Genomic DNA, 27,493 nt, shown 5'->3' with positions numbered 1-27,493 from the left:
AAACAGTGTATTTCCACAATTACTATGGAAAGCAGAGCGTATGTCTGCCACTTCCGCTAACCAGAAGCCGATGGCCAGAATGAAAGTATCCGTGGCCATCTTGGTTGTAACGTTGTTAACGGAATATGCTTTATCGCCTTCTCAGTTCAGAAATCAGGAGCCACCGTCTGCACAAGAAAAAAAAACGTAAAAACAATTATTAAAAATGGAAAGTAAATTAGGTATCATATTTTTTACCGATTTCTGTTGTTGTTTCCGATAATCATAATGCGTTTCTCTTCAGAAACGGGGTAGTGGGATATTCCTGATCGGCCTCGGTTGGGATTGTACAATTGCCTATATGTCCACATGCAAACTAGGTAAGAGCCAACCCACTGAGCATTTACACGTCACGCGAAAAGATTCGCCCGAAACTAGACAAAGTTCTATCGATTCCGCGCGTTGCAAATTCACCGCTTTAAATGAAAATCCACTGACGTTTAACACAGGCATGGGAACGGTGAGAGGGAGAGCAAAACTTAAATCATGGGATGGCAAATAAAAATAGCATTTTAAAGAGATTTCTTTTCAACAACATATTCTTATAACTCCTTTCGCTCAGCAATACAAATATGATAATATAATAACAGCCAGACCGAAACTAGGCCCTTGTCGCGAGAAAGGGATTTCTGTAAAATGCTTCTGAATTTGTAAAACTTAATGGAATTGGTATTTAAGAATGTCCTTTTACCCGACACATTAATGTAACTGTTTAAAAAATACAATTTTAATTTTTGTTTGTCTATAATATACAGAGAATATATAGAGATCGTGTAAAGTGTACAGCAGAATGAAATAAAAGACCAAAAAAAGAAGAATAAAATGTTACTTAGTTTGGTGGATTGTCAGTGTTAAGGTAAAATAACACAGTGCTGTGTATTCATATACTACTGTACAATACCGTAAAATCATCGGTGCTTCTTGTCGAATCCATCGGACACATCAACTCTCGGAATTTTCCCTTTAATATTTCTTTACATGCTGCAAGGGTAACTCTCGGATAGCAGACTTCAATTTTATAAACAAGGCAGCAAATTCGGCGATGATCCGATTGCCTATTTTTGGTGATGTATAAATAAAAACATGATAGTTATTCACTTTGACCATGGATCAAGAAAAAAAAAAGTTTTTTCCTAAACAAACTGTAATTTATAGCCTAAAATTATGGCAAGCCTCAGCTGTCTGAAGTATTCGAAATATTATATTATTATATCAATTGTTATTATATTATAAATATTGTATTGTAATGAATTATACGTTTTGCATTATATTAGGCCTACTTGGTTTTAGCATTATATTATACAAATTAATGTATCAAAATACATTATATTATATCTATTTCTAATATATTATGTGAAAAATATAACAAGTTATTGACGTTTTGTATTATATTATTTGGTTTTAGCGTTATATTATGAACATTTACTATTATATTAAATAAAATGCATTATATTATAATATAATTGTATTATATTAAATAGTATATTAAATAATATTTCTAAACAAACTGTAATTTATAGCCAAAAATTCAGATTAGCGTTTATGTTTTATAAGTGAAAACATTTGTTTTTTTCTTTTTTTTTTAGTAGTAAACTTTATTAAAACTACAAATAGCCTATTCAATCTTTAATGTTTTTTGGAAAAAACACTTATTATTGAAATTTCTTGCTATATCGACTTAGTAATTTGATAATGATGTCTTACCTGAATATACGTTCGTACTTTTAAGTCGATTTTATTTGATTAGATTTAAGTTATCTTAAATTTTATGCGAAATTCATGTTTTTAAGTTAATTTGATGGAAGTATGTGACCATCGGACCAATAACAATATCAATGTAAACTTTACACCGACTTGTTGGTTCATGTTTTTTTATATTAATTGTATATATTAATAAATTGCACACTTTTGACGATGATCTTAGCTTTAAAAAACCATGTTAATACTTACAATTCGTTTATGTTGATCAAGTTTTCAAAAGTACTATCTTTGTAATTTTTTAATTCGTTGCCATATATCCAACTGCAAAAAAACATTTTAAAATTTAAATGAGTAAAAGATTCAGTGGTATTAAGTCATGAAGACATTTCTCATTCTTATGTCTTTAGTGGTTTATCCTGTTCGTTCGTAACTTGGACGTAACGCACGGACGCTGTAAGTAATTTGCCAAATCACGATATAAAAATAGGTCATCCGAACTGTTGCTTGCGATTGGTCATCTCATTTGCGTTTTGCCTAGATCTGGGGTAGTAAGTACATTTTATCCACAAATTATTGTTTGCTACTCGGAAAGGTAAGGAACACTTCTTGTTATCATTGTTTACGTCAGCTCATTTTAGATATTATATCTAAGCCTATATAGTACTATTACATTTACAATAATTTAAACTAATTTCATTACAAAACAGACATATTTAACTACACGTTATGACGTCAAACTGTAATTTAAATATGCTAATAATTATAGTTATAACATTTATCATATCATTTGTTATATCTATCCGTGCTATCACTTAGAATATATTATGAGGCTTCAAGTTGTAAATGGCGGTCATTTTGAATATATGTTAATTAACTCAATTTCTTTTTGGTAAACTTTAGATATGATGTTCATTTGGACCATATCAAGCAAACAAAACCAAACAAAATTGTTGTTGCAATTTGTTCTAATGTTGACTTTTCTTTACTGGACAAAGATACAATGACCTCATGCCAATGTTTTAAAGTCGTGTTGTGCTCAAATGCGCGTTCATGTCTATGACCGGGGTGACACTGTGTTAAATATGGCACTGTTATGGTATTTTAAATTAGACTTAATAGTCAAACATCATATTTGAAAAGAAAGCAATGAAATTTTTAGTGAGAGAAAGGAAACTGCAGGTGTACCATGTGTGTATATCGAGAGCAAAGCTATTATAAAATGTACAGATTTTGCAGACTATGTCTACGACACATAAGCTGTTGTATGGCAAAGTTACTACAAGAATTAATGAATATGATTCCGATAATTTTACAGAGCATCAAACAACTACATGTATATTATTAAATATTTTGACAAACATACGTATAGTATTTGTACACACTGTATAGAAAACATCGAAACACGAAAACAGAAAAAAGACAATTATGACAAGTCTATACAATATTAACTTACAGTGTTGACAGTGATGAAGCAAAAGCAGAAAATGCACCTTGATCTATTGTAGTTATAGCGTTATTATATAAATGCCTGCAAATATTGAAAAAAAGGACACACATTTCAAACGGATTGATTTAAAACAATATTAATAATAATAATACTGTACAACAATACAATAAATAGATAACCACTACATTTGTCTGCTATATTTCACAGTACAGTTATTTGTATTCAGCATTTCAGTGGGCGATTTAGACTTTGTTTGGCACTCGAAACAATGTCAAATGAAAGGCAAGCTAATATTGCCATGAGGAGGTGCAAATCTGAGGGAGAGGGGAAAATGTATATAAAATATATAGATATCACCTCACCTTTATTTATAAAACTTGAAAATCAGAAAAAAAGGGGAGAAGGTAGTGTATTATTTGTTGTTGTTGCCAGATGCCTAAACTCTAGAAAATGATAAATTAAGTTTATCTTACGGACGGATAACGCTAATAATAACAATTATTAATTCATAGTTATGCTTTATAGCTTTTAGTTTTTATTTCTTGCACTTATAAGAACTTATTTAAAGTGAATTAAGTATTGTTTTTCTTCTAGATTATTTCAGTCATCACAATAGTTAATGTTTGTTTTATTTGGAGGTTCAGACTTAAACACAAAGTACAAATGTATATAGTGCACTATGCTGTGTGAAATAAAACTGAAACTGAATGTACGTATCACCACATTAGGTAACCGATGCGCCCCCATTATGACGTTTTTTATAAGAGAAAGATACAAACCATGTGTTGCGCGTGCGAATAAAGAACAAGTGCAGCTATTTCACCGTACGGAGGGAAAGATAACCAATGCCTCTCATAATAACATTATTTTTCATTTAATAATATTTACTAATAATGATAATAACAACTAGATTTGAACTAGTCACTATGGACGAGTTAGGTTATCCGCAACGCAAACGCCACGTGCACGTCATACTTTAGAATATTGCGCACAGAAAAACGATTATGCCATTGAAAAAATGTTAGTGTGCTCTCTATTTTGTGTCACGTCTAAGTATATAGAGTATACACTATATATCTGTATACGTACTACATACAGTGCAGAATAGGTGAAAATACCGGGACCCGCTTTTTCATCCAATTTTTACCATGATCATGTCAAAATGAAACACGTAGATAGCAATTTTGGAAGGAAATTATCTGAGCAACAACATATCAACGTGTTGAATAAATTTGGATACGTAGAATACGGAAGCGCGCTCTTTTAAATGTCTTGAACTATGACGCAAAATATGAAATTACGACTGTTATAATTGAACTGGCCATATGATGACGTCACAACATCCGATTCGCATAATTTGTACATGAATTCCTATCTACAATTCAACAGCTTCCAGAAAACGTTTTAATCATGAGTATCACTTTTTATTCTGAGGAGCTATAATAAATTTAAATTTATTGGAATGATGAAAAAAAGTGACCAAAGTTATTCACGCTTTTGAACATGATGAAGTCATCACAATTTTAAAAATGGTAAATCATGCGAAAGATAATTGATTGACCTAGACAATATAAAAATATGGGGGAAAATGGAATACGGATAAGTGGAGATGCGTTCTATTAAATGTGATGAGCTATAACAAAAGAGACAAAAATCCTATATTTTATATTCGAGTGGCCATACGATGACGTCAAAATGTCTAGTTAGTCATATTGATACATGATCCGATATCAACAACTCATCTACTTCCAGAATATGTAAAAAAAAACTTCACCATGTAGTTTAGAAACTATGACTCTTTAAAAAAAGGCATAATTTTGACGATTTTTTTAACTTTTTAATCAAAAACGGGCGCAAATTGTCCAATTCGACGTGCTCGTATGACGTGATTTTAAGGCGAAATTGTTTGAAAGCTGGTAACATTACTAGAAAAGGCTGGAAAAACATAAATCACGCGAAAAAAATAACATTTACTAATAATGATAATAATAATTATACGAATAGGGCAATTAGGGTATATTTATTATTGTGTTATTTGTATGTTCCCTGTAAACTTCATCTTAATTTCAAATATAATAATATCAATAAAGTAATATTGTTTACTTAAGCGTGGTTCCCACTAGAATGCGTAATCACAAGTGGGAACCGACGACGCTACAATGCTGCAAAGCCGCAGGTTTGATTTCACGCAGGCGAGGGAAAACACAATTATCGGAAGGGCATTTTCTTACGTTGCGTAGGTTGCGTTACGTTGCGTCGCTAGAAGTTAGAAAAGTGCCAGTTATTCAGCACTGAAGAAAACAAAATCGGAAAAAATTTAAACACATGTGACCACGTTTTTTTAAACATTATTAAAGCTAAGTGTGTTAATTATTGAGATGTAAAGCACATAGGCTGATTTTAGCATGAGGAAGTGCAAATATGGAGGGAGGGGAAATATAAAGTGTAGACACAGATATCACCTCACACGCAAGCTATTACTGACCCAGTGTGAAGGCCGAAATCAAGAGACTAGTTGTTTGACGGGATGTTCCTGCTCCCCAATTATTGTGATCCTTTTATTTATAGAACTTGAAAAGCAGAAAAAAGAGGAGAATGTGTATGTTTGTTTGTTGCCAGATGCCTATAACGCTGGTTCAAATTTTAACTTAAGTTTATCTTACGGACGGATAACGCTAATAATGTACGTGCCACCACATTAGGTAACCGATGCGCCCCCATTATGACACGTGCGAATAAAGAACAAGTGCTATTCCACTGTACGGAGGGATAGCTACACGATGCCTCTCATAATAATATTATTTTTCATTCAATAACATTTACTAATAATGATAATAATAATTTACTCTAAAACAAACGAATACAAGTAGGCCTCATTACACACAATACAACTACATACAGGAGCTTGTGTTAAAATAAAGGTTTAGTGATCAATCATAATCAAACAAAAACGGGCATATTATATTATTTTAGTTTTGGATGAATATTCTGTCTTTACAAAGGGTAAAAAATGATATGATGTGACAATAAGTGTGGTTATATTACAACGAAAATATGCTATTTTCAAAAGTATGATAAACAAGAGAAAGCACTCACAGGCTTGTCAATGATGTCAAACCATCAAACACGTTTGCTGGTATTGTAGTTATTTGGTTATCGGACAACGATCTGTGAAAACCGTGAAAAATGCAATACATAAGTTTAGTTTTGGATGAATATTCTGTCTTTGCAAAGGGTAAAAAATGAAATTATGTGACAATAAGTGTGGTTTTATTACAACGAAAATATACTATTTTCAAAAGTATTATAAACAAGAGAAACATTCGAACACATTTGCTGGTAATGTTGTTATTTGGTTATTGGCCAACCACCTGAAAATCGTGAAAAATGTAATAAATAATATATACAGTATTAAGGGATAGTATGATAAAACATTATCTATTTTATTAATTTCGAAAAACAAACAAAACATAACAACAAATAGGCCTATCTAATTGTGCCAGCAGAGGTAAAAAAAAGCTTATGTCTAATTAGGCGTGTCACTCCAGCAGTGAAACCATTACAAGGTATATACAAGGACATACTAATACTTGTTTAATGCTACTTTAGCTCGTATTATCATTATTTGCATGTTTTAGCTGTTTTTCATTAACTGCTTCTACATGATATAATTATGTTTTATCTATATTTTACTGTAATCATGTTGTACTTTCCATATCATATGATGACATAGATCAATATCTACAATACAATACATCAACAGTTAAATGACGATGATCCATGTGTTCTGCTATATTTTTACGTTTCGTTATGGCCGCCGATGGTGCTACAGTAACTGAATTAAATAGTCTTGAGTTCGCATAAATAATGCCAAAATAAAAAAACTTAAAAAGAGCAAAAAGAAAGATATTACATTTGATCGTATTACGCATGAAACAGACATATTTCATTGAAGTATTAATTCCTAAAATAAAATAATTTTTTTTATGAGAAAAAGAGTTAAACTGACGTTTTCATGAGAGGAAGATATACAATATTTGTTCCTCGTGCACAATAAGCTTATTACAACACTATTACACTAAAGCATAAAGTTACACTTAACTGTGCCTTAACACCGTTTAATAGTTCACCCAATACAAAATTCTGATTTGTCCAAATTTATTTTTTAAAAAATCTGACAAATATAAACATGAAGAAATAAAAAGTAATGTCGTTAATATACATCAGATTTATGAATAATGACATCAATTTTCGATAATCATAAGGACGAGTTCTCGAATGATTCTCTCATTTGTGCCGATGGAATTGATACTTCCTAAGTTCACCTAACTACGGAGGAATAACGCTGTTCATGTACGTACCACACTACATTAGATAACAGATGCCTCACATAATGACGTTTTCATGAGAGGAAGATATATCACATTTGTTCCGTGTGAACAATAAGCTTATTACAACACTATTGCAAATCATACATGAAATGAAACAATATGTCATAGTTCACTACTGTAGTAATGGAGGGATAACGCAAACGTATACGTACCACCACACTATATAGATAACAAATGGCTCTTATAATGACGTTTTCTTAGAGGAAGATATATAATATTTGTTCCGCGTGCAAAATAAGCTTATAACACTATTGTAGATTATACGTGAATCGAAACAATTATGTCGAGTGTGCCTATTCCTTCTTGTTTAAATTTACTGTGGACAACCGCATAGAGAAACATTTAACGCCATGCGTCTGGATTGTCTGTGATTTTAAACGATTGTCAATGCTATCTCCACATATGACAATTATTTCAATTTCGTAATACAGAATCTTAAATGTATCACATGTGGTTCTTGTATCATTAGGTTAAGAATAAACATTTATAATAATTATATAATTTCTCATTTAATAAAACATACCAGTTATACAACAAAATACGTGCAGGAGCTCGAGCTTGTGTTAAATTAGTACATATTTTTTATCATTTATATTAAGAATAGGCCTACATTAATCATAATGTTAAATGATGCTGTTTTATCGAATTTTAATGTTACTGGAGAAATCGGGATACAGTACCGATAATCGGGTGTGTTAGACCAGAATACGTTACTCCGGCTTAAAATGGAGGTCTTTGCTTTAACCACGTTCTGAAATGTGTCAGTAAGATTATGTTAGGCAAAAACAATACCTTGTATGCCTTAGCAGCCTGGTGTAGAGACCTATGTATTGCCTTCGCTAAATCCTTTCTTAAACTTGTTCCCACTTATACCTTCTAGGGGAATGTTATCCATAGATATAACCCTAATGTACTGCTGATTGGATTCGTGTCATAAGAACTGTTCGTTATATCATGGTAGTATGTGGTGCAATTAATTAAAGAATTACATGATTTGTAAATATTTTTTTGTCACAAAGTGCAACACAGTGTGACGTATTGTCTGCTACAATATCTAATGATTACACATTTTTAATAATTATGTAATTTCTCATTTAATAAAACATACCAGTTATAATAACAAATTACTGTAATAAAATTTAGGAATCAAAGTATCAAAACAACAAACTACGTAGAAGAGCTTGTGTTAAATGTGTACATATTTTTTACCAATATTAAGAATACATTAATCATAATTTTAAAAAAAAATATTATTATTATTATTATTATATATATATTAATTATAATTATTTTAAATTTGGATGAATATTCTGTAATTGTTAAGTAGCAAAGCATAAACAAATTAAATTGATGTGACTATAATAACTGTGGTTATCCTACAACGAAAATACACATTTCAAAAGTATGATAAACAAGAGAAAGCACTCACAGTGTTGTCAATGATGTCAAACCATCAAACACATTTGCTGGTAATGTAGTTATTTGGTTACTGTGCAACCACCTGAAAGAAGTGAAAAAAAGGCAACACATAATTAAATGTATAGTATGCATACTAAGGGACGGTACAATCAGTACGTATTGTTTTAATTTCGGAAAGCAATCAAACAACAACAGCACATAACTATATTGTGCGCCAAAAGAATCGGCGTGCCACTACAGAAATATAAATACAAACAATTAATAATAATACTAATTGTTGATGTTACTTTGGCCCTTATATCTTTACTTACATGTTTATAGACAGATACCGTACAAGTGTTAATTTCTAAGGGGGTCAAACTGTGCTTGGAAATAAGTATAATTAGGCCTACTGAATGGTTGAATGACAACATAATTTTCACCCGATACAATTTTCTGCGGAACAAACGAATTTGACCAAAAAAAATCTGACGAATATAAACACGAACAAAGGAAAAGAAATTCATATACATCAGATTTATGAATAACGACGTCAATTTCCGATAATTATAATTAATTAAATCTCAATTTTATAGAAATCAAAAAAGTTGATATTAAAATAAAATGTATAAAACATGGTATAAACGTGGATCTCGAGGGTGAGTTCTCAGATGATTCTCTCATTCGTGCCGATGAAATAGATACGTCCTAAGTTCACCTTACTACGGCGAGATAACGATATGCGTGTACGTACCACACAAAATTAGATAACAGGTGCCTCTCATATTAAGGTTTTCATAAGAGGGAGATATGAACAAAATATTTAATAATAATTGTTCCGCGTGCGTACAATACGGTTTTTACAACACTATTGCAGATTATACGTGAATCTAATGTCGAATGCACCTTCATCTATGGTAGTTATATCGTTATCATATAAAGACCTGCAAATATTGAAAAAAAAGACACACATTTCAAACGGATTGATTTAAAACAATATTAATAACAATACTGTATAACAATACAATAAATAGATAACCATTAAGCTTTTCAGCTATATTTCACAGTACAGTTATTTGTATTCAGCATTTCAGTGGGCGATTTAGACTTTGTTTGGCACTCGAAACAATGTCAAATGAAAGGCAAGCTAATATTGCCATGAGGAGGTGCAAATCTGAGGGAGAGGGGAAAATGTAATGTGTACAAACAGATATCACCTCACCTTTATTTATAAACTTGAACATAAAAAAATGGGAGAAGGTAGTGTATGATTTGTGGTTGTTGCCAGATGCCTAAACTCTAGAAAATGATAAATTAAGTTTATCTTACGGACGGATAACGCTAATAATAACAATTACTAATTCATAATGCTTTATAGCTTTTAGTTTTTTTTTTCTTGCACTTATAAGAACTTATTTAAAGTGCATTAAGTATTGTTTTCCTTCTAGATTATTTCAGTCATCACAATAGTTAATGTTTGTTTTATTTGGAGGTTCAGACTTAAACACAAAGTACAAATGTATATAGTGCACTATGCTGTGTGAAATAAAACTGAAACTGAATGTACGTATCACCACATTAGGTAACCGATGCGCCCCCATTATGACGTTTTTTATAAGAGAAAGATACAAACCATGTGTTGCGCGTGCGAATAAAGAACAAGTGCAGCTATTTCACCGTACGGAGGGAAAGATAACCAATGCCTCTCATAATAACATTATTTTTCATTTAATAATATTTACTAATAATGATAATAACAACTAGATTTGAACTCGTCACTATGGACGAGTTAGGTTATCCGCAACGCAAACGCCACGTGCACGTCATACTTTAGAATATTGCGCACAGAAAAACGATTATGCCATTGAAAAAATGTTAGTGTGCTCTCTATTTTGTGTCACGTCTAAGTATATAGAGTATACACTATATATCTGTATACGTACTACATACAGTGCAGAATAGGTGAAAATACCGGGACCCGCTTTTTCATCCAATTTTTACCATGATGATGTCATCAAAATGAAACACGTAGATAGCAATTTTGGAAGGAAATTATCTGAGCAACAACATATCAACGTGTTGAATAAATTTGGATACGTAGAATACGGAAGCGCGCTCTTTTAAATGTCTTGAACTATGACGCAAAATATGAAATTACGACTGTTATAATTGAACTGGCCATATGATGACGTCACAACATCCGATTCGCATAATTTGTACATGAATTCCTATCTACAATTCAACAGCTTCCAGAAAACGTTTTAATCATGAGTATCACTTTTTATTCTGAGGAGCTATAATAAATTTAAATTTATTGGAATGATGAAAAAAAGTGACCAAAGTTATTCACGCTTTTGAACATGATGAAGTCATCACAATTTTAAAAATGGTAAATCATGCGAAAGATAATTGATTGACCTAGACAATATAAAAATATGGGGGAAAATGGAATACGGATAAGTGGAGATGCGTTCTATTAAATGTGATGAGCTATAACAAAAGAGACAAAAATCCTATATTTTATATTCGAGTGGCCATACGATGACGTCAAAATGTCTAGTTAGTCATATTGATACATGATCCGATATCAACAACTCATCTACTTCCAGAATATGTAAAAAAAAACTTCACCATGTAGTTTAGAAACTATGACTGTTTAAAAAAAGGCATAATTTTGACGATTTTTTTTACTTTTTAATCAAAAACGGGCGCAAATTGTCCAATTCGACGTGCTCGTATGACGTGATTTTAAGGCGAAATTGTTTGAAAGCTGGTAACATTACTAGAAAAGGCTGGAAAAACATAAATCACGCGAAAAAAATAACATTTACTAATAATGATAATAATAATTATACGAATAGGGCAAAGGGTAAAAAATAAAATGATGTGACAATAAGTGTGGTTATATTACAACGAAAATATACTATTTTCAAAAGTATGATAAACAAGAGAAAGCACTCTCAGTTCTGTCAATGATGTCAAACCATCAAACACATTTGCTGTTAATGTAGTTATTTGGTTATTGTACAAGTACCTGAAAACCGTGAAAAAATGCAATAAATAAGTACAGTATATATACAGTACCAAAGAATAGTAAGATAAAAACTAGAATTTAATTCGTCACTTTGACGAATTATAGGTGATCATTTTACTGAAATTATTTTTTTTAAAACATGCACGTACGTTAACATACGATCGGAAAATGTTGATGTATGCCATCCTATTATATACGCTTATAGTGCTGAGTTGTGCCTATATGCCATATGTACAGTATATACTGTATATCTATATACAGTGTAGCATAGGTGAAATTACGGGACACACATGTTCTAATTTTTTGGCATGATGACGTTATCAAACTAAACTTTAAGATGACAATTTCGAAAGATAATTAATTGAGCAAAAAAATATAAGATTTGGAAAAAAATTTGGCACGTAGAAGCGCTGTGCGCGCTCTTTGAAATGTGTATAACTTTGACGAAAAATATGAAAAAACTACTTTTTCACTTCAACTGGCCATATGTTAACGTCACAACATCCGATAGGCTTAATTTTTATATGAATTAATATCTACATTTCATCAGCTTTCATAATAAATTATAATCATCAAGGTACCCTTCAATTCTGAAGAGCTGTAAGATATTCAAATTTACTGCGAAGGTGAAATTACACGGCCTACGTTATTCAAGTTTTTACGCGTGATGACGTCAATAAAATGAAAATAGTGTCAACTCATGATAAAGGTAATTAATTAAGCAAGCACATACTGAAATTTGTGCGAAATTCGAGCACACATAACCAAGATGCGCTCTGTTGAATGTGATAATCTACACAAGAAGATAACAAATCCTAATATTTAAATTCAAGTGGCCATTTGATGACGTCAAAACATTTTGTACGTCAAATGTGTACATGAATTCATATCTACAACTCAATGGCTTCCAGAATAAGTTAAAAAAATCGGGGGTCATCTTGCATTCTGAAGAATTATTTTCATTTTAAAAAAGACCTATTTTTCACCATTTTCAGAACTTTTGTAAAATTAATGTGCGCATTTTGTCATTTTTAACGTGCTCGTATAGCGTTATTTTAAGTCGGAACTGACTCAAATTTGGTGAATGTACTAAGGATGGTGAGTAGAATGAGATTTGTATAAAAAATTCATATTTTTTACGCTTTTTAAGTATCGCGCGCGCAAAATTTTTTTTTGCGCAGTAATTTTTGGAAACACGCAAATGGCCTAATTCATGCTCTAAATTGATCAAAACCTAATTTTGCGCGTTTTAAATTTTTAGCGCGCGGTTTCACATGCATGACCTTGAAACGCGCAACTTTTTATTTGCTAATATTTTTACCCTTGATCTGAAGTTTACGTGTAGTGAATTTCATTAATATGTGATAATGAATTTTGGAGATATGATTGATAATGTGATTTCGCAAAATGGCGTATAAATGTCGTCACGGATGAGTGATCACGCTGGAAAGCTTATTAGGATTAAGTTATATTATTTGAAAGATATTCTGAAATTTTTGTAATCATTGACATTAAACTTTTTGAGATAATTGTTACACAAAATAGTGTACAGAAACAATAAAAAGAAAGAAACTAGAATTTAATTCGTCACTTTGACGAATTATAGGTGATCATTTTTATCATTTTACTGAAATTAATTTTGACATTAATTAACATGCACGTACGTTAACATACGATCGGAAAATATTGATGTATGCCATCCTTTTATACGCTTATAGTGCTGAGTTGTGCCTATTATATGCCATATACAATATGTACAGTACATACTGTATATCTATATACAGTGTAGCATAGGTGAAATTACGGGACACACATCATGTTCAAATTTTTTGGTATGATGGAATTATCAAAATAAACTCGAAGATGACAATTTCGAAAGATAATGAATTGAGCAAATAAATATAAGAATTGGAAGAGAATTTGGCACGTAGAAGCGCTGTGCGCGCTCGTTGAAATTTGTATAACTTTGACGAAAAAGATGAAAAAACTACTTTTTAACTTCAACTGGCCATATGTTAACATCACAACATCCGATAGGCTTGATTTTTATATGAATTCATATCTACATTTCATCAGCTACCATAATAAATTATAGTCATCAAGTTTACCTTCAATTCTGAAGAGCTGTAAGATATTCAAATTTACGGCGAAGGTGAAATTACACGACCTACGTTATTCAAGTTTTAATACGTGATGACGTTTAAAAATGAAAATATTGGCAACTCATGAGTAACATAATTGGTTGAGGTAGAACATATTAAAAATTAAAAGAAAATCGATCACAGATAAGCAAGTTGCGCTCTGTTGAATATGGTGGTCTATGACAAAAGAGGTAAAAACCCTATTTTTAAAATTCATGTGGCCAAATGATGACGTTGTACCATTTTGTACGTCTAATGTGTATTTACACTTATATCTACAACTCATTGGCTTCCATAATAAGTTAAAAAAATTAGGGGTCACCTTCCATTCTGAAGAGTTATATTCATTTTAAAAAGGCCTTATTTTTTACGATTTTTAGCATTTTTGTACAATTAATGTGCGCATTTTGTCATTTTTAACGTGCTCGTATAGCACTATTTTAAGTCGAAATGGACTCAAATTTGGTGAATGTACTAAGGAAGATGAGTAGAATGCAATTTGTACAAAAAATTGGTATTTTTTACGCTTTCTATGTACGCACGCGCAAAAACGTGTTTTTGCGCAGTAATTTTTTAAAACACGCAAATGGCCTAACTCATGCTCTAAATTGATCAAAACGTAATTTTGAGCTTTTTTAATTTTTAACGCGCGATTTCACGCGCATGACCCAACGTGCACGTGCGTTTTTATTTGCTAATATTTTTACCCTTGGCCTGAACCTTACGTGTAGTGAATTTTATTAATATGTGATAATGAATTATGGAGATATGATTGATAATGTGATTTCACAAAATGGCGTATAAATGACGTCACGGGTGAGTGATCACGCTCAAAAGCTTATTAGGACTAAGTTACAGTATTTGAAAGACATTGTGAAATTTTGGTAATCATTGACATTTAACTTTTTGAGATATTTGTTACACAAAAAGTGTACAGAAAGAAGAAAAATATTTTAATGCAAGTACAATAACAATAGGTGATCATTTTATTCTAAATGATCACCTAAAAAATAACTAGACATGAAACTCGTCACTTTGACGAGTTAGTTATCCGCACGACAAACGCCACGTGCACGCCATACGTTGGAATATTGCACACGGAAAAAGATTATGGCATTATGACCTGAACTGAAGACTATGATATGTTGTTATTGCTGAATTCTATTATTTTGATTCATATAATAATAGTATACACAGTGTAATCTGTATACATATCACATACAGTGTAGAATAGGGGAAATTACGGGACCCGCTATTTATTGCAATTTTTAACATGTTGATGGTTTTAAAATGAAACGCGAAGGTAGCAATTTTGGAAGGAAATTATCTCAGCAACAACATATTAACGTGTAGAAGAAATTTGAATAGGTGAAATATTAATGCGCGCTCTTTTAAATGTAATGAACTATGACGTAAAATATGAAAATACGACTTTTTTTATTTAACTGGCCATATGATGACGTCACCACATCCGATTGGCAAAATTTTCACATGATTTTGTATCTACAATCCAATAGCTTCAAGAAAACGTTTTAATCGTGATTATCACATTTTATTCTTACGAGCTATAACAGATTGAAATTTACTGTAAAGATGAAATTAATGCCACACGTAATTTAAATTTTTAGGCATGATGACGTCATAAAAATTAAAATATTTTTAACTCATGCTAAAGATAGTTCATTGACCTAGACAATATCAAAATCGGGGTGAAAATGGAAAACGGATAAGTGGAGATGCGCTCTATTAAATGTGAGGAGTTATGACAAAAGATACAAAAATCCTAAATTTCATATTCGCGTGGCCATACGATGACGTCACAATGTCCAGTTAGCCAAATTAATGCATGATCTGATATCTACAACTCATCAACTTCCAGAAGGTTTAATAAAAATAATTTTTACCGTTTAGTTTAAAAACTACGATTGTTTAAAAAAAGGCTTAATTTTGACGAATTTTTGAAGTTTTTTATCAAAAAAGCGCGCAAATTATCATATTCTACGTGCTCGTATGACGTAATTTGAAGTCGAAATTGTTTAAAAGTTGGTAAAATTACTAGAAAAGGCTGGAAAAACATAAATCACTCGAAAAAATGACGTTTTTAACGCTACGTGTGCACCACGCGCGTAAAAATTTGCGCACGTGTGGGAATTTTTGACATGCTCAAAATGACATGAAACGCGTAGAAATTTGATTAGAAATTGATTTTTCGCATTGTAAAATTTTAAACGCGTGTGCGCGTGTAACTTCGTGTAAAACATGCCATTTTTAGTGCACAAAAAGTTAGCGCACGATATAAATTAGACTTTTGCTAAGTTTCAATTTAAATTGTTATATGGTTTTCGATCTATGTTAAATACACGAAATTCATAAAAACGCGCGTAAGTCATGTTGCGCAACTCTGACGTCATTCAATTATAGGAAAGCACAACTTCACGTGATTGCCCATATGTTGACAAAGTTATAAAATGTTAACTTTACACGTTTTAGAGATACGCTCTGCACAAAAATGACAGAAAGAAAGAAGAATAATACAGAAAAAAAAAAAAAAAGATGATGAAACAGGACAGTTACAAGGAGTTATCCGCCATAGTGCGGATAACTAATAAAGATTTTATACAATAACAATAGGTGATCATTTTATTCTAAATGATCACCTAATAAAGATTTTATACAATAACAATAGGTGATCATTTTATTCTAAATGATCACCTAATTATCTATTTTATTAATTTAGAAATACTTTCCATATCATATGATTTCTGGACATAGATCAACATCTACGATATACAATACAACCGTTTAATGCCTATGATCCATGTGTTCTGCTATATTTTTAGGTGATCATTTAGAATAAAATGATCACCTATTGTTATTGTATAAAATCTTTATTATTATTTTTTTTTTTTTTTTTTTTTTCTTTTTATTGTTTCTGTACACTATTTTGTGTAACAATTATCTCAAAAAGTTTAATGTCAATGATTACAAAAATTTCAGAATATCTTAATATCTTAATATAACTTAATCCTAATAAGCTTTCCAGCGTGATCACTCATCCGTGACGACATTTATACGCCATTTTGCGAAATCACATTATCAATCATATCTCCAAAATTCATTATCACATATTAATGAAATTCACTACACGTAAACTTCAGATCAAGGGTAAAAATATTAGCAAATAAAAAGTTGCGCGTTTCAAGGTCATGCATGTGAAACCGCGCGCTAAAAATTTAAAACGCGCAAAATTAGGTTTTGATCAATTTAGAGCATGAATTAGGCCATTTGCGTGTTTCCAAAAATTACTGCGCAAAAAAAAATTTTGCGCGCGCGATACTTAAAAAGCGTAAAAAATATGAATTTTTTTTACAAATCTCATTCTACTCACCATCCTTAGTACATTCACCAAATTTGAGTCAGTTCCGACTTAAAATAACGCTATACGAGCACGTTAAAAATGACAAAATGCGCACATTAATTTTACAAAAGTTCTGAAAATGGTGAAAAATAGGTCTTTTTTAAAATGAAAATAATTCTTCAGAATGCAAGATGACCCCCGATTTTTTTAACTTATTCTGGAAGCCATTGAGTTGTAGATATGAATTCATGTACACATTTGACGTACAAAATGTTTTGACGTCATCAAATGGCCACTTGAATTTAAATATTAGGATTTGTTATCTTCTTGTGTAGATTATCACATTCAACAGAGCGCATCTTGGTTATGTGTGCTCGAATTTCGCACAAATTTCAGTATGTGCTTGCTTAATTAATTATCTTTATCATGAGTTGACACTATTTTCATTTTATTGACGTCATCACGCGTAAAAACTTGAATAACGTAGGCCGTGTAATTTCACCTTCGCAGTAAATTTGAATATCTTACAGCTCTTCAGAATTGAAGGTTACCTTGATGATTATAATTTATTATGAAAGCTGATGAAATGTAGATATTAATTCATATAAAAATTAAGCCTATCGGATGTTGTGACGTTAACATATGGCCAGTTGAAGTGAAAAAGTAGTTTTTTCATATTTTTCGTCAAAGTTATACACATTTCAAAGAGCGCGCACAGCGCTTCTACGTGCCAAATTTTTTTCCAAATCTTATATTTTTTTGCTCAATTAATTATCTTTCGAAATTGTCATCTTAAAGTTTAGTTTGATAACGTCATCATGCCAAAAAATTAGAACATGTGTGTCCCGTAATTTCACCTATGCTACACTGTATATAGATATACAGTATATACTGTACATATGGCATATAGGCACAACTCAGCACTATAAGCGTATATAATAGGATGGCATACATCAACATTTTCCGATCGTATGTTAACGTACGTGCATGTTTAAAAAAAAATAATTTCAGTAAAATGATCACCTATAATTCGTCAAAGTGACGAATTAAATTCTAGTTACGTTTGGTTATGGCCGTCGATGGTGCTACAGTAACTGAATTAAATAGTCTTGTTCGCAAATAATGCCAAAATAGAAAAACTCAAAAAGAGCAACAGAAAGATATTACATTTGAACGTATTACACATTAAACAGACATATTCCGTAGGAGTATTAATTCCAAAAATAAAATAATTGTTTTAAGAGGCATAGAGTTAAACTGACGTTTTCATGAGAGAAAGGTATATAATATTTGTTCTACGTGCACATTAAGCTTATTACAACACTATTGCAGAGTATACGTGAATTTCTGAGTTTTGCCAAGTGCGCTCCATTTGCGCAGTTGTACGGAGGCGTGTCTATTTTTGTTTTCGTATTTAATTTGGCTTTCAAAAATGGTAGCGCAAAGCAATCGCTACCCCTGGATCCGCCCCGTCGGAATATTTTGATATAACATGATAGAGGTTCAGACGTTCGGTGGTATATTTATTATTGTGTTATTTGTATGTTCCCTGTAAACTTCATCTTAATTTCAAATAAATTATAATAATATCAATAAAGTAATATTGTTTACTTAAGCGTGGTTCCCACTAGAACGCAACGCAACGTAACGCAGCGACGTATCGACGCAAACTGCTGTATTGCGTAATCACAAGTGGGAACCGACGACGCTACAATGCTGCAAAGCCTCAGGTTTGATTTCACGCAGGCGAGGGAAAACACAATTATCGCCTATTATCACCTCACACGCAAGCTATTACTGACCCAGTGTGAAGGCCGAAATCAAGAGACTAGTTGTTTGACGGGATGTTCCTGCTCCCCAATTATTGTGCTCCTTTTATTTATAGAACTTGAAAAGCAGAAAAAAAGAGGAGAATGTGTATGTTTGTTTGTTGCCAGATGCCTATAACGCTGGTTCAAATTTTAACTTAAGTTTATCTTACGGACGGATAACGCTAATAATGTACGTGCCACCACATTAGGTAACCGATGCGCCCCCATTATGACACGTGCGAATAAAGAACAAGTGCTATTCCACTGTACGGAAGGATAGCTACACGATGCCTCTCATAATAATATTATTTTTCATTCAATAACATTTACTAATAATGATAATAATAATTTAATCTAAAACAAACGAATACAAGTAGGCCTCATTACACACAACTACATACAGGAGCTTGTGTTAAAATAAAGGTTTGTGATCAATCATAATCAAACAAAAACGGGCATATTATATTATTTTAGTTTTGGATGAATATTCTGTCTTTACAAAGGGTAAAAAATGATATGATGTGACAATAAGTGTGGTTATATTACAACGAAAATATACTATTTTCAAAAGTATGATAAACAAGAGAAAGCACTCACTATCGCTGGAGGGGCTTTATAAGCGGCGGCGCATGTGGTTTAATCCTCTCCTTTGTTTTAATTAAGACTAAACCTACGTCCTGCGTCAAAACTTAATTTTCAAATTCCATTTCATCGTGGTCATTATATATTTGGAGAGTAATTTTTCGTATCACATCCTAACTATTCGTGATTTCTTCAGAATTCAACTGTATTTTACGCATTCTCCCTCGTTTCTGTAAGTAACTGTTTCAATTTATAAAGGTATCATGCCAATTACGGTATGCCTTTTTGGGCACTCCTTTATTCGGAGGCTACGTGACTATGCCAACGCAACGCGGCTAATATGAGACTGTCGAAACACAACTTTGTTATTGGCTACAGATGTAGAGGGGGTCTTAAACTTCATCAATACCCATCTTTATTATATGCTTGGCCTGTGTCGCCTGATGTTGTAATTATACAACTTGGAGAAAACACCTAGCTGACCGAGATAATCGCTACATAGTCGCACGCTTATGCACTTTAGTTGACTTCCTGCTATGCGGAACAGGTTGTAAACTCGTGATGATTTGTCAACTCCTTAAACGATCGCCGAACGTAGTGGGTGGTCGCTTTAACGACAGGATCATTGAACTCAACCGAACTTTAGAAAGGCGGTTTGCAAATAGGCATGATGTTATACTATGGGCCTGTTTCTGCTGCATAAAAATAACCGGTTAAAATCGGTGTGAATAAATTAAAATCGGTGTGAATAAATTAACTCCATTTTCTTGCCAGCAGAAACAGGACACATTTTTGGTAACCGGTTAAAAGGCAGCGCAAAATAACCGGTTAAAAACACCAATTTAAATCGGTGTTAGAACGCCGTTTAACCGGTTATCGCTGAGCAATTCTTAGCTGCAACACGAAATAACGGTTATTTGATTGACAGTTGTGACCCCGGGTCAGATACCGTCGCGAACCATGTGTGTTTTCCTCGTGGTTTTGACAATCGAACGAAGAAGTGAACATGTATGTGGATGAATGAAATCACAAGATATGTTATTCAGTTGTGGGGGGAAGAGAAACTACGGGGAAGGATGGCAGGCAATAGAAAAGATTCACAGATATATAAGAGCATTTTTGCGAAAGTAAAAGAGGAATTCGGGGTGGAGTTCCGGACTACCCAAGCTAAACAATTTGAGGTGTTAATACACGCTCGCGAAGGGTATATGTATGGTCCTATAAATACCAAAACGGAAACAAAAGGGACTCAGAATGTTGCAAATACCTACCAAACGAGAATAGATAATGGTTAATTAATTATGAAAACCCAAATTTTATAGCAAAAATCGTCCGAATTTATGTTAAAAAAGATGAATTTTAGCAACAAAAACTGAAACCAAACGAGCGTATTTATGGCACGCCCTTAGTGCCTTTAATAGGAGAACAATGAACAATCTTACTTTGATCGTTTTACATCATCATTTTTTATAAAAACATCACATCGACCGAAAACAAAGGTTATCAGAGCCTTTGATAATATATTACATATGATTTTATTAAGCATAAAAATGTGCTATTATTTATGTTAGTACATAAATATACGAAATAATGTTCAACACTCATTATTCTATCAAAGGCACTATGTGCGTGCGATATTCTATGACTTGGATACACTCGTTTGATTTAAGTTTTTGCGGTCAAACTCATCGTTTTTAACATAAATTCGGACGATTTTTGCTATAAAAGTTGGGTTTTCATAATTAATTAACAATTGTATACTCTCGTTTGGTAGGTATTGCAACATTCTGAGTCTGGTTTTTTTTCCGTTTGGTGTCAGTGGGACCGCGCTCGCGAAAGACAGTCGTTCACGTGGGAAGGGCCGTATGACATCGCCTTTTTGAGGAATTAGGCTAGATAATAATGATCCTAGGCGATCGGACGCTGCACGACCCTCCCCATGTTTATTGAAGGTGGCATGAGAATTAATTTTATTAGTGATGGTAAGTAGGCTTTACAAAAAACAAAACTTGTAGACCCGGAGACAACATTTTATTATGTTCATGTTTGAGATGTTCGGCGATATCACACACGTGTGTACTGTACTGACGTCGATGTAAACAAACAGCCAACTTACTACTTCCGTCTGAGTGTATTGCATTTTGGGTAATGATGACGTTTTGCTCGACGACCACCCATAGATTTAACCGGTTATTTCGGAGCACAAATTGAGCAGAAACGCGGTCTTGTTATTGTTATCTTTTTTTAATCTATTTTAAAATAACCGGTTAAATTGCGTTATGCAGCAGAAACAGACCCTATGGAAGCACAGAGGATTATGGGGCGATTTGTCTCATCTACATGTAGACGGTGTCCATCTCGGTCCATCAGGCATTTACAAGTATATGAGGAGTGTAAGAGGAGCGATGATGCACGCAGAAAAAATTCTTAAAAGGCCAGTATTTAAATAAATGTTTCTATCAGTAAATATAAAAAATATTTTCTATAAGAATATGCAATAATACTGATGCTACTATTTTATATTATATATATATATATATATTATTTTATACTATATCATTATCATTTTCTACTATTACTTAGTAGTCTACTACCTATAACTACGGTACCTAACCACCAACTTATTACATGGTTTTCCTGGGTAATTTCCAGCTATTTCAGCTGTGCCTCCAGGCTTTTTATCTTATGGTCGGCCATTTTATCTTCGGTTGGTGTTATACTATGCCATCGATTGGCAGTTTTTTACTCTCCGCCGAATGTATTTTTATTTTTAATAACGTAGCCACCAACTATTGGTCCTGGGTAACTTCCAGCAGTTTTATGCTGTGCCTCCAGGCCAAGTGGTGGGGCCGACCATACTATGCTTTTATAGCTTTTTATACCATGTTAATTATATTTCTATTTGGTTGGTTGGCTCACCCACGTTTGGATGTTTACCTGGGTAATAACCAGCTATGCTGTGCCGCCAGGTTACTTGCAAATCGATGGGTGAATCATACATGTTACCACGGGATATAAACCCGCAACTACTTTATATATATATATATTTTTTTTTGTTCTTTAATATACTATTATCTAGGTAAAATGCCGAAATCAAAGTCCACCCGCCGGTCAGCGGCACCAAAACCAACCACAATGGAACAACTAACAGCTAATATCGACTATGAAAAATTGGCAGAGGCCGTAGCAAAACAGATGAAGAAACCGACCGACGCGCCTCCTGCTACTAATTCACCAGAGGGAGATGGACCATCGGCGATGGAAGAAGCGGTTACCCCTTTAATCAGCGACCTTCTCCAAGGTGAGCCGTCAACTGGGTGTCAATTGACAATGATGGACACTATTGCCTTGGGGTCGGACATTCCGCTTCCCACCAAAACTAAAATTTGGAACGATCAATATATCGAAATAAGGTCTCTGCTCCCCAACCAACGCGACCCGCATATGTCGGTGACTATAGCAGGAAACCAAGTGCGAGTCGAGAGCGACCAAAAACGGAAACCGCTCACGGTTTTAGAATGGCAACAGGCGTTCCACATCTATGCAGCTATTTTCTTGGAAAAATTCCCAAAAGAATGTTTTAACATTTTAAAATATGCGAACAACATTTTGGAGTTGTCAATTACCGCACAGAACAATGCATGGCGAGCATACGATGAACAATTCAGGAGAGCCCGTCAAGGACGCTCCTTGAAGTGGGAGGTACTGCACACCGAACTGATGCTAAAGCTAGTAACATATCAATCGGTCCCGATGACCACTTCAGGGGTGAGAACGGGATTCAATCAGCCCTTTCGTGGGGTTCCCAAGGGCTACTGCTTTGCCTTCCATACAGGAAAAACCTGCACAGCACAGCCCTGTACTTTCAAACACAACTGTCCCTTGTGCGACCTCCCTCATCCCAAGATCCGCTGCAGGAAACAGCGCCCCTCTGGATTCGGACATACCACGGCCAGAAATCAAACAGCCAAGCAAGGCAACATTACCAACACCGTTATGCAGTATTTGATTTATGGTTTCAGATGACATAACGTATAGGGCGTAACCCCTTTTTATATTATGTAATATAATTAAGTTTTATACTAGAAGTGATATGTCATCTATGTTTTACCAATATACACGTTTTAATATTCGTCATTTTAATAAATGACATTTCCATCCAATGATGGTTTATCTGTGTTTGTTTGTTGTCCTGTCCGGTCGCTAGCGTAACACAAATACTATTTTCAAAAGTATGATAAACAAGAGAAAGCACTCACAGTCTTGTCAATGATGTCAAACCATCAAACACGTTTGCTGGTATTGTAGTTATTTGGTTACCGGACAACGATCTGTGAAAACCGTGAAAAATGCAATACATAAGTTTAGTTTTGGATGAATATTCTGTATTTGCAAAGGGTAAAAAATGAAATTATGTGACAATAAGTGTGGTTTTATTACAACGAAAATATACTATTTTCAAAAGTATTATAAACAAGAGAAACATTCGAACACATTTGCTGGTAATGTTGTTATTTGGTTATTGGCCAACCACCTGAAAATCGTGAAAAATGTAATAAATAATATATACAGTATTAAGGGATAGTATGATAAAACATTATCTATTTTATTAATTTCGAAAAACAAACAAAACATAACAACAAATAGGCCTATCTAATTGTGCCAGCAGAGGTATAAAAAAGCTTATGTCTAATTAGGCGTGTCACTCCAGCAGTGAAACCATTACAAGGTATATACAAGGACATACTAATACTTGTTTAATGCTACTTTAGCTCGTATTATCATTATTTGCATGTTTTAGCTGTTTTTCATTAACTGCTTCTACATGATATAATTATGTTTTATCTATATTTTACTGTAATCATGTTGTACTTTCCATATCATATGATGACATAGATCAATATCTACAATACAATACAACAGTTAAATGACGATGATCCATGTGTTCTGCTATATTTTTACGTTTCGTTATGGCCGCCGACGGTGCTACAGTAACTGAATTAAATAGTCTTGAGTTCGCATAAACAATGCCAAAATAGAAAAACTCAAAAAGAGCAAAAAGAAAGATATTACATTTGAACGTATTACGCATGAAACAGACATATTTCATTGAAGTATTAATTTCTAAAATAAAATAATTGTTTTTATGAAGAAAAGAGTTAAACTGACGTTTTCATGAGAGGAAGATATACAATATTTGTTCCTCGTGCACAATAAGCTTATTACAACACTATTACACTAAAGCATAAAGTTACACTTAACTGTGCCTTAACACCGTTTAATAGTTCACCCGATACAAAATTCTGATTTGTCCAAATTTCTTTTTAAAAAATCTGACAAATATGAACATGAAGAAATAAAAAGCATGCAATGTCATTAATATACATCAGACTTATTATAATGACATCAATTTTCGATAATCATAAGGACGAGTTCTCGAATGATTCTCTCATTTGTGCCGATGGAATTGATATTTCCTAAGTTCACCTAACTACGGAGGAATAACGCTGTTCATGTACGTACCACACTACATTATATAACAGATGCCTCACATAATGACGTTTTCATGAGAGGAAGATATATTACATTTGTTCCGTGTGAACAATAAGCTTATTACAACACTATTGCAAATCATACATGAAATGAAACAATATGTCATAGTTCACTACTGTAGTAATGGAGGGATAACGCAAACGTATACGTACCACCACACTATATAGATAACAAATGGCTCTTATAATGACGTTTTCTTAGAGGAAGATATATAACATTTGTTCCGCGTGCAAAATAAGCTTATAACACTATTGTAGATTATACGTGAATCGAAACAATTATGTCGAGTGTGCCTATTCCTTCTTGTTTTACTGTGGACAACCGCATAGAGAAACTTTAACATTTAACGCCATGCGTCTGGATTGTCTGTGATTTTAAACGATTGTCAATGCTATCTCGACATATGACAATTATTTCAATTTGGTAATACAGAATCTCAAATGTATCACATGTGGTTCTTGTATCATTAGGTTAAGAATAAACATTTATAATAATTATATAATTTCTCATTTAATAAAACATACCAGTTATACAACACACTACGTACAGGAGCTCGAGCTTATGTTAAATTAGTACATATTTTTTATCATTTATATTAAGAATACATTAATCATAATGTTTAATGATGCTGTTTTATCGAATTTTAATGTTACTGGAGAAATCGGGATACAGTACCGATAATCGGGTGTGTTAGACCAGAATACGTTACTCCGGCTTAAAATGGAGGTCTTTGCTTTAACCACGTTCTGAAATGTGTCAGTAAGATTATGTTAGGCAAAAACAATACCTTGTATGCCTTAGAAGCCTGGTGTAGAGACCTATGTATTGCCTTCGCTAAATCCTTTCTTAAACTTGTTCCCACTTATACCTTCTAGGGGAATGTTATCCATAGATATAACCCTAATGTACTGCTGATTGGATTCGTGTCATAAGAACTGTTCGTTATATCATGGTAGTATGTGGTGCAATTAATTAAAGAATTACATGATTTGTAAATATTTTTTTGTCACAAAGTGCAACACAGTGTGACGTATTGTCTGCTACAATATCTAATGATTACACATTTTTAATAATTATGTAATTTCTCATTTAATAAAACATACCAGTTATAATAACAAATTACTGTAATAAAACTTAGGAATCAAAGTATCAAAACAACAAACTACGTAGAAGAGCTTGTGTTAAATGTGTACATATTTTTTACCAATATTAAGAATACATTAATCATAATTTTAAAAAAAAATATCGGTTATATTATTTTAAATTTGGATGAATATTCTGTAATTGTTAAGTAGCAAAGCATAAACAAATTAAATTGATGTGACTATAATAACTGTGGTTATCCTACAACGAAAATACACATTTCAAAAGTATGATAAACAAGAGAAAGCACTCACAGTGATGTCAATGATGTCAAACCATCAAACACATTTGCTGGTAATGTAGTTATTTGGTTATTGTGCAGCCACCTGAAAGAAGTGAAAAAAAGGCAACACATAATTAAATGTATAGTATGCATACTAAGGGACGGTACAATCAGTACGTATTGTTTTAATTTCGGAAAGCAATCAAACAACAACAGCACATAACTATATTGTGCGCCAAAAGAATCGGCGTGCCACTACAGAAATATAAATACAAACAATTAATAATAATACTAATTGTTGATGTTACTTTGGCCCTTATATCTTTACTTACATGTTTATAGACAGATACCGTACAAGTGTTAATTTCTAAGGGGGTCAAATTGTGCTTGGAAATAAGTATAATTAGGCCTACTGAATGGTTGAATGACAACATAATTTTCACCCGATACAATTTTCTGCGGAACAAACGAATTTGACCAAAAAAAATCTGACGAATATAAACACGAACAAAGGAAAAGAAATTCATATACATCAGATTTATGAATAACGACGTCAATTTCCGATAATTATAATTAATTAAATCTCAATTTTATAGAAATCAAAAAAGTTGATATTTAAATAAAATGTATAAAACATGGTATAAACGTGGATCTCGAGGGTAAGTTCTCAGA

At 32.8% G+C, this 27,493-nt stretch overlaps 1 protein-coding gene across 1 annotated transcript; it reads right to left on the bottom strand.

Moving 5' to 3' along the window:
• LOC144856235 (uncharacterized) lies at positions 1-24,262 on the bottom strand. Its single transcript, XM_078714185.1, has 6 exons — positions 24,162-24,262; positions 9,008-9,079; positions 3,194-3,268; positions 1,990-2,061; positions 941-1,094; positions 1-167 (listed from the first exon to the last, which is right to left on the bottom strand). The coding sequence occupies exons 1-6, from the start codon at positions 24,260-24,262 to the stop codon at positions 147-149; spliced, it is 495 nt and encodes a 164-aa protein (XP_078570311.1). The 3' UTR covers positions 1-146.
• Positions 24,263-27,493: the final 3,231 nt, after the last annotated feature.

The sequence above is a fragment of the Antedon bifida genome, chromosome 11 (assembly GCF_963402885.1).
Source record: "Antedon bifida chromosome 11, ecAntBifi1.1, whole genome shotgun sequence".
Taxonomy (NCBI): domain Eukaryota; kingdom Metazoa; phylum Echinodermata; class Crinoidea; order Comatulida; family Antedonidae; genus Antedon; species Antedon bifida.
Note: the sequence above shows the minus strand (reverse complement) of the source record. Positions and strands in the feature narration are given on the sequence as shown.